This window comes from Cryptotermes secundus, unplaced genomic scaffold (genome assembly GCF_002891405.2).
Source record: "Cryptotermes secundus unplaced genomic scaffold, Csec_1.0 scaffold56, whole genome shotgun sequence".
Taxonomy (NCBI): Eukaryota; Metazoa; Arthropoda; class Insecta; order Blattodea; family Kalotermitidae; genus Cryptotermes; species Cryptotermes secundus.
Window position 1 is genome coordinate 1,448,178 of NW_019744407.1, and position 10,097 is coordinate 1,458,274.

Sequence of the window (10,097 nt, forward strand, 5' to 3'; positions counted from 1 at the left end):
ACAAGTAGCTTCTTCCTCTCTCTATATGTGCATGTAGCTACATTTTGCAGTTTTTGGAACATACAGATCTTTACTGAGAAATATTGTCAGCTGCTGTTGTACTACTACACGTAGAAGTGGCAGATTTGGTGGTAAGCCAGCTGCAGAAGTCCTGGGAGTGATTGTGTTAATATTGATACAGAATTGTGGAACCTTTGTGTTGTCGTGTGTAGGAGTCACTCTTGATGGTATTTGGATTGGTGAATAGCTTTATTGACCACTTAAGGTCGTAACGACCAAAAAACTTTTTGCACACAAAGTTTTGGTGCCTTACAGTAAGCAGAGCTGTTTTCACTTAGACCTCAGAAATGTTGGTATATTTGATGGTAGGGAATTAGTAATACAAGGATGGAATATTAGCCATCAACAGCATTGCAGCATACTAAATTTCTTGCATATTCATAATCGGTTCAAATGGAGACGGATATGTTCACATGATGCTATCATGGACCAAAAATGAGAACTTTTTTTTTTCATTACAGGAATATAGTACAGTTCATGTTTCAGTTCAAATTGACAAAATGAACAGTTTGGATTATGGAAGTGGAATGGCCTATAACTTTTTCTATGGATATTTGCGCTTGGTTCTTCCAGAGTTTGGAACTCAATCTGTGAAAGGTATGTTTTTGTTCCAGTAATAGCTGTGGACTGATGAAGTACTTTTACACAGTGAAATATTTCTTCTGTTGTATGTTTTTGTTCCAGTAATAGCTGTGGACTGATGAAGTACTTTTACACAGTGAAATATTTCTTCTGTTGTATGTTTTTGTTCCAGTAATAGCTGTGGACTGATGAAGTACTTTTACACAGTGAAATATTTCTTCTGTTGTATGTTTTTGTTCCAGTAATAGCTGTGGACTGATGAAGTACTTTTACACAGTGAAAGATTTCTTCTGTTATAGTAGAACTCATAAGTTAATAATACCATTTTATGAAGAAAGCAGTCTTCGTGGATTTGGCACCGTGTATATGTGGTGTTAACCGACGTTTCGGAGGAACGTATTGCCTCCATCTTCAGGGTAGAAGGAAAAAATATAAGAAATCCGCAAGCGAAGAGACTGCTTTGACCGGTTCTCACGGTCTCTTCGCTTGCGGATTTCTTATATTTTTTTCCTTTACCCTGAAGATGGAGGTGATACGTTCCTCTGAAACGTCGGTTAACACCACATATACACGGTGCCAAATCCACGAAGACTGCTTTCTTCATAAAATGGTATTATTAACTNAATACATTTTAATTTGAACCTAGAATTGAAGTATTATAAACAACAGATTTCTTTCATGGCAGCTTTTTTATGGATAAACCAAAATACCTTCTGTGGTTTTGGTAACTGTAACTTTAAGGGCTGGAGTCTGTTATGATTGTAAATTACATGGGAGATTATCCACATCTAAAAGGATTTATGAGCACCCTTTAGGTTTCGAGTTTGTCCTTTCTGGTTATGGAATATGAACATGCACTGTCCACAAATATGAAGAATGCCCCTGCATGTTTACTTGAAGTGGGGTAAAACACACACTGTGCAAGCTCAGATATTATATTCCAAAATGTAATACATATAAGAGTCATTTCACATAGCAACTTCATACAGGGGGTCCAAAAAAATGTACTCACTCTTTGATAGCCAATAATGTAGTTGACATGTAGTTACAGTTCTTGCATGGTAGTGAAGTGTAATGTTTTCTCAGCAGATGGTGAAGTCCAATGAGTCATGTGAGTGTCGTGCCGCATGCGCGCTGCGAGCAGAAGGCAGCAGCAATAATGGCTGAAAGGTTGTTCTTTGAGCAACGCAAGACCATATTGAAGTGGTATTGGAAGTACAAAAACATTAAAGAGGTACAATGACTATGGCAGAATGAGTTTGGAACTCAGCCACCAACACGTCGAACAATTGCCCGTATTCAGGGTAAATTTGAAGCCGACGGTACTGTTCATGATGTGCATAAGCAAAGATCTGGGCGCCCACGGACAGTAACAAGTCCAGATTCCAGTGCCGTGGTGTTGCAACACTTTACACAATCACCGCAAAAATCTGTGAATCAGTGTGCATGTGAAAGTGGGGTAAGGTGATCAAGTATACAGTGAATTCTGAAGGCTGCAAAGTGGAAAGTATACATTCCAAGACTGCTGCACGCTATGAACAAGGATGACCCGGATCGAAGGCTTGAATACTGCGAGTGGTTTGAAGGCATGGTTCGCAAGGATGAGGAGTTTGCAGGGAAAGTTATCTGGTCTGACAAGGCGCAATTCAAAATGAATGGTACTATTCCATCGACCATCAAAGTGTCGTGTGCAGCCATCACACCGGACACACTGACAGCCGTATCACTCAGCAGTTCAGCGGCATCGACAGTATTTAGCCGCTGATGGTGGTCACTTCGAACACATACAATGACTCTCTCTCTCCGCACAAGAATTGTAACTACATGTCATTTTGTTCCAAAGACACTGACTATCAAAGAGTTAGTAAATTTTCTGGACCCCTCTGTATTTACTTAAGCCAGACTTTGTGGTTTGTCACATCACATCACAATGCTATGTACTGCATTCAAAACACATGGTGTTAGTATTTGAAATTCATACCTGAATACCATTTTAATAAAAACTAAGTGGTAACTTGTTTATTCCTGTTAGTTATTAGCTATCTCACATGCATCTTGCTTTCTAAAACTATCACAATTTTAGTGACACCTGAAGGTGACCACTGTTGGTCGAAATGTAATGTGCACACCAGTGATGTAGAAGAGAGTTTAGTGTAGTGTAGTGTTTTAAACTTCTACAATTTTAAAAAGCAAGTTGCATGTGAGACAGCTAATAACTATGGACCGGATTTTTATGCCCTAATAATCCCTTAAATATGTATGCATTTATGCATGAAAAACTTCCAAAATATGCACTAAAATACGCACATAAAAATTTATACCAAATATTAAAATTGATTTTACATTATTTTAAGACCAGCAAATCAATATTTAAGTTCATTTTATGTAATCACAGAATGATTCACTTGCAATAAAAGGCTGTACTTAAATACAAATCGTGCAACAAAGCCAATGTATTTCATTACAAATTTAAAAAACAATGGTACTCACATTTAGCTCTCTGAACTTTCAACTTCTCTTCTGTTGCAGTTCACAGTTACTAAGTGTTTTAGGTTTTCCATAGTTAGTCACCTCCTATTATCTCGTAAGATTTATTTATAGTGGGAAAAACTTCTTCCCACCTCACAGGAACTTAGAGGTGCGTGTACAAAAGCCGCTATTTGCTCCGCTGTTAGTGATTTTTTACTTGGCAGTTCAGTACGTTTACCGGATAAAATTTCTTCAATTTCACAGATTTGTTCATATTCTGGATTTTTTTAAAGAATGCTGTGTACTTTTTCCTTTACTAGTTCACCAACTCTTCCAGGAACCGAATTCAATTTGGGAACAGCGGTTTTGAACACACTTAATGACTGATACAAAGTAGTATTGCTATTGCTTGCCTCCAGTGAGGAAATTGCGGATGGAAGATGAGAGAAGTGAGCAGATATATAGAAAAGATTAGTTTCTAGTTCTGTGTTTTTAGTACATCTTGGGCAATTTGAATTGATGCTGCATTCTTGGGATCAAGTGTATTCACGACATTCCTAACTGTTTCTAAATGTTCGGTATAATAACTCGCTGCACACAGCCATATGCCCCAGCGCGTTAAAATTGGTTCTGGTGGAAGTGGAATGCTTGGTGCTACTGCTTTAAAGGCTTCTTATCTGTATGGCGCTTTAGCAAATACCTTCTTCACAGAAGACACCAACTTGTCAATAAGCAGAAAATCTGCACAAATTGTTTCTGCAACATGGTGCAACCCATGGGCAAGGCAAGTCAAAAATGTCATATTTGGAAATATAACTTTAAGAACAGTACCGGCTTTCCTCATATAACTTGCGGCATCGGTCACAAAATGCAATACGCGCTCGTACTGAATACCATTCGGCCATAGTAAATTCATGGCATTGATAAAAAATTTGGAAACTGTGGAGCTATTTGTGGTTTCAAATTGCTCTACCGCAGGAAGATATGGGATAGATTGTTCATTCTTATTAAGGGATCCAGGTATAGAATTTGCAATAAACCGTCCCTCACAATGACGTGTTTCATTGATTGATACCCACACAAAATTATCTTGAATCTTATCTCTAATGCTTTCAATTGTAAGATCGTAACACTGCTTCACGTAATTTTTGTGCACAGTAGATTCATCCAGCACTTTGCACTGTGTATACTTCTCTATGAAGTTTCTCAGAGTATGATTGGTTAGTTTCCACAGCAGAATATCTGCCACTAAAAATGCTTTGCATAAATCAAAGGAAAACTGTGAAAAACTATTATTAGAAAATTCACTAAGCAATTTTTGAACAGGAGCACTTTTTGTGGATTTAATTTTAATATTCTCTTTGTGTATATTAGTGTTCAAATGCTGAAGCACGTGAAAGCTTTTTTCACAACCAACTGTTTTCTCAAACGCTTGACAATAAAGAATTTCGTTATCCATACTTATCATCTCTCCTTTGAACACCCGCTCATACAGCTGTAATTTAGTTTTCTGACTTCCTTTCACTTTCGACATGACTACAGAAAGCTAAACAAACTTAACTACAGACTAGTCACCACTAATGTTAATGGCCCCCAGCTTCAAATGAAGAAGCGTAGCGAACCTCATGGAGACTTTGGAAATAAATAAATGAAGTCCTTATCGGTTGAATAGTATTACGTTGATAGTGGCCACATGTGAACACTTCCAACTAATCTCTTCGCAGCCACTTTGATGGTACACGGATGAGGCAAGTTACGAGTGGAAAGATCGGGAAAGTCCCGTCCTGGGTATTGCATCAGAAACATGAATCATGACGAAATGTTGAGTCAAATATGCAACATATTCTAATATGGAAAAGAAAAATTGTATACACATGACCACGATTGAAAATTTGAATATAAAATTAAAAAATATATATGGTAAATATTTTAAGAAGGAAATATGCAGTATAAATAGAGATCTTCGAAAATACTATGCTTATTCATAAAACAGGCGAAGTATGCATTTATATGCACTATCCAACCATGTCTGGAATTTAAGAAATGAAGTAATTCATACATATATCCAAACAAGCATACTTTCTGGTTGCAAGAAAGAGCTATGCATTTGCATCAAAATCTGGTCCCTACTAATAACTAATAGGAATAATTAAATGATGTGCAGCAGGATGCTATCATACAATATTAAGTGGTAACTGGTTAAAACTATAATGCCTCTGCACTTAGTAAACACCATCTGTTTCATTTTTGAATACCAGTGTAACCGCACCACTGCCATGCACCCATTTAAATTTAATTAAGTTTATTAATTAGAAATTTAATTGTTTCACAGTTGGTGGTTATGAACAAATCAGTGAGACATAGGCCTATTCTTGTATGTAAGAATTAGGTTATTCTCACACTTGCAGTAGAATATTGCAGAGGATATTTCTGAGAATTTTGGCTCGAAAGTGTAACTGTGGCAGTCTTTGATAATTTGAAACTTGACAGCTTCTGCAGATTGTAACTCTTAAGGAGGAGGGCCAGAGACTGAAGCGAGGCGTAGCATCCATCAAAGACCTGTCGAAAGTTACATTATGTTTTAAGGGCTAAAATCCAAAGTCACAGTGAGCTGACTGGAAATCAGGGAAATAAAGTGAACTCCCTAATTTCAAAAATGTCCAATCACTAGAATTTAAGGGTGTGACAGAGACAAGAAGCTGATGGACCAAGGACCTCATGGTTTGGAAAGAAGTCAGTCTCACACTGGCTCTCTTTGAATATAGAAGCAAAACTTGTGTCAGTCAGTTGAAAGTAATAAATAGTAAGGCTACAAGCAAAAAGTGTTGTGCTTCAAAGAAATATAAATACAAAATTAATCAAATTGCAAGGAAAATTAGATTGAGTAACAAAGGGCCTAAATGTTTAATAATAATAAACCAGTTAAACTTGATATGTGTTTGCGTAGCTTTGAGTTTATTTCCTGCCTTCTCGGAGTTGAGGTCCATTAAAGGCCTTGAGAAAAAGAACCTCAGCTCTACCAAATACAACAAACCTAACCTCCTTATATAATAAAAACAACCTGAGATAATTATTAGTACAGTGAAAGAGGCAGCTACAATAATGGCGCACAAAAGGTGTAAGGAAGGGGTAGGAAGAGAACTATTACACCAGCCCCAGAATATGCCTTCAGGATGCTCATTGATTTGTTAATGTTCTTTCCTACTTATTATTAGACATTGTGTAGTTATTCAAGGGCATGCATAATATTTTTTGAATTGGATTTTGAAAGCAGATATTTCTGTCATTTAGCATATTTTTTCAGACCTACTAGTAGGAGCTTCAAGATGTGTAAAAAAGAATAAGAAAAAAGTAAAGATGTCTGTATGCTTAAATGAGCACCACACCATAAAGAGGCATAGAGTAGTGGAGGTATATTCCATATATTTATAACATCACCACTAGATGGAGATTAGTGATCAGCTTCACATTCCAGCTACTTTACTACTGGCAGGAGAGCTCCCCGAATTCAGTGGATAAGAGGCTCGGTGAAAACCAGAGCCAGTCTTGGTACTGTCACTCATCACTCATCATGGAGCTGAACCCTTTTTGATAAGCCACCAATTGTGCAGCTACTCAGGAACTTCCCATCATTTTATGGAACCCAAAGGTTCATTACCATGTTCACAAGATTCCTCCACTGGTCCCTATCCTTAGCCAGATCAATCCAATTGATACCATCCCATCTTATCTCTCTGAGATCCATTTTAATATTGCCCACCCACTACGTCTTGGTCTTCCCAGTGATCTCTTTCCTTCTACCTTTCCCTCCAATATTGTATTCATTCATTCATTCATCAGTAATCTGTCAGACGACAGGTCCACAGTCTCTTCCAAAAAAGTTCCTCCACTTAATCCGATCTACAGCATTGCTGTCCAACTTTCTTATGTACTCGGGCACAATTCACTGATGCCTAGGGAGGTGTGTGCGCCACCACACACTACTACTACTACTACTATAATAATAATAATAATAATAATAATAATAATAATAATAAAAACAACAACAATAATAATAATAATAAAATTTTTCGAAAATATTTAACAGTACTCAGACGTTCAAAAATGTCTCTTGTCTTACAATTTGAATTAATATTAAAAATCGGCTCAATTATATGTGGTTACGGAGGGTGCCAGAAAAATATACCATGGGCGCCGTGTTGGACAGGGCTGATCTATAGCTTTCTCCTTCAAATGAGAATATCCTCTTCTGTCCCCAAGGTCATCCAGCATCTTCTTATGTCTTCTTCCTCGTCTTCTGGTCACTTCTATCCACCCCTCTATCTTTCCTTCAATAACTTCTTTTAGAAGGCAGTTACTGTGTAAGATATGACCAATCCAATTAGCCTTCCATTTTCTTATTTCACGTAGGATATTCCTCTGGTCACTGACTCTAAATAACAGTTCTTCATTTCTCACATAATTGGTCCAACTGATTTTCTCCATCCTTCTCCAACACCACATTTCAAAGCTCTCCAGGTGTTTCTGATCTACTGCCCTAAGTATCCAAGTTTCAGCTCCCTACAAAGCCATGCTCCAAATGTAGCATATATCCTATATGCATTACTTTTCCCCCCATTTGTACTACATGCCCTGCCCATCTCATCCTCCTTGACTTGATCATTCTAATTATACTTGGAGAAGAGTACAAGTTATGAAGCTCCTCATTATGCAGTTTCCTCCAATCTCCTGTCACTTCATCTCTCTTCAGTCCAAATATTCTCCTCAACACCCTGTTCTTAAACACCCTCAGTCTGTGTTCCTTCCTTAATGTCAGAGACCAAGTTTCACATCCATAGAGAACCAGAAGCAAAATTATAGTTTTGTATATTCTAATTTATATGTGTTTAGACAGCAGATGAGGAGACAAAAGGTTCTGGACTGAATGGAAACAAGCATTACCCGAATTCAGTCTCCTCTTAATTTCATCCTGAATCAGGTTTTGATTTCTTATAGTCATTCCCAAATATCTGAACTGTGCCACATTTTCGGAACATCTTTTGCCTATCTTTATGTCAAGATTTTGCCCTACATTTTGGTGAGGAGACAGTAACATATACTTAGTTTTTTCTGTGTTTACTTCTAGACCAACATCTTTACTCGCGTCAATTACAGTCACTATGTTTCTCTTTATGGTATCTATATTATCACCGAGTAGATTCACATCATCAGCATAGACCAACAGCTGATGTGTCCCATTCAATTTCAGTCCCACCTGGTTTTCCTGGACCATCCTAATGGCATATTCTAATGCAAAGTTGAAAAGGAACGGCAATAAAGTGTCTCCTTGCTTTCGACCATTCTGGGTAGGGAGATTATCAGACAAATGATTACCTATATGGACTTTACCACACGTTTTGTGTAAACATTTTAATCGGCCTAACTAGTTTGATGGGTACCCCAAACTCTATCAGAATATTGTACAATTCTTGCTCCTAACTGAATCATAGGCTTTCTTTAAGTCTACAAATAAGTGATGTACTGTCTCATTGACATCCCATGTTTTCTCCATTATCTGACAAATGCAAAAGTTCTGATCAGTAGTTGATCTGTTACATTGAAAGCCGCACTGGTGGTCCCCAGTAATTTCATCTATGTATGGACTTAACCTTGAAAGAAGAATATTTGATAAAATTTTGTATGAAGTTGATATTAGTGATATCCCCGATAATTACTACAGTCAGTTTTATCACTCTTCTTGTGAACTGGTACAATAATAGACTCCTTCCACTGATTAGGCAATTTTTCCTCATTCCAGATAGCATTAATTAACTTATGGATCTTAGGACATAATATTTCACCTCCTGCTGAATAAGTCTTGGTACTGTGAAGAAATAGAAAGAGAGAAGATCAGAATTGTAACCTATGCCACTTTCATTACGTTTCTGAGGTTCCAGTGAATCATCATGTATGTAACTTTTATCATCAAAAAGGCATAAATAAAAATTCAGGTATTTTCCTGATGGATCACCATTCAAAATCTGAATTCTTTGCTAACATGATTCATCAGTTATTGCCACAAAAAAGAAAGGTAAATGAAATCTAAATATAGATTTCACTTGACCATCATAGTTTCTTGTATTTGAAGGTTTGTTTCAGCAACAATTTGGTAATCTACATCTTAGGGTGTTGATATTAGTCTCACCTCATTTTCACAAAGTAGCCATATTGTCATTATTAATGATAGGGAGTTAAGATCTAAGAATGTGGAACACACTCAAATGGCATGCCAAGTTTTATGGAAACTGTGAATTGATTAAAATTTTGTCAAGGGAAGCTTGTATGTACAGACATGATACTGTAATTCTCGCCCTTAGCACAGACACACACACACACACAAGAATGGTGAAAATGAACATTTACCTTCTTGAAATTCTGAAGCCTCAAAAAGTATTGAAACAATGTCTAAAAAGTAAGAAAATATACTTACTGAATCTTTGAAACCTGAGATATTCTGCAGAAATGTGAGATTGTGAGAAGATTAAAACTCTTCAGTGTAGGCTTCTTCAGTATTGACATAATTTTTCCGCTGTTCCTGCCAGTGCTAGAAGCACTTCTCAAACTCAGTTTCTGGAATCAAAAATATGTGCTTCTATGCATTCAGTTTGTTTTCACATAAAGTACTAACATCTTTCAGTAATTTTTAGAGAACAAATAAAGTGTCAAGTGGTCATATTTGTTGAATGGATGGGGTGTCTGGCCAGGAATGTGGTTATACAGGGTGTCCCAGGAGGAATGGACCAAACTTCGGGAGGGTGTTCCTTATGTTGAAGTATGCCGATATAACCCAAAACACCTATGTCCAAAGTTGAACAGTTACGGAGATAATGGCCCGAGAAAAGTGTGGTCTTCTTGCAGGTCCACGCACTGTGGACAGTCAGCTGTGACTGTTATCTGTTTGTACTTGAGTGTGGTGATGTCACACTAGCCGTGATCTCATGCGCAAC

At 37.3% G+C, this 10,097-nt stretch overlaps 1 protein-coding gene across 7 annotated transcripts in view; it reads left to right on the plus strand.

Moving 5' to 3' along the window:
- LOC111874649 (stimulator of interferon genes protein) overlaps positions 1 to 10,097 on the plus strand; it is a 40,424-nt gene that overhangs the window by 23,999 nt on the left and 6,328 nt on the right. For all 7 annotated transcript variants that reach the window (XM_023870318.2, XM_023870319.2, XM_023870320.2 and 4 more), the window contains one exon: positions 522 to 657. In XM_023870318.2, coding sequence (XP_023726086.1) covers positions 522 to 657 — 136 coding nt within the window. The remainder of the gene's footprint in view (positions 1 to 521; positions 658 to 10,097) is intronic.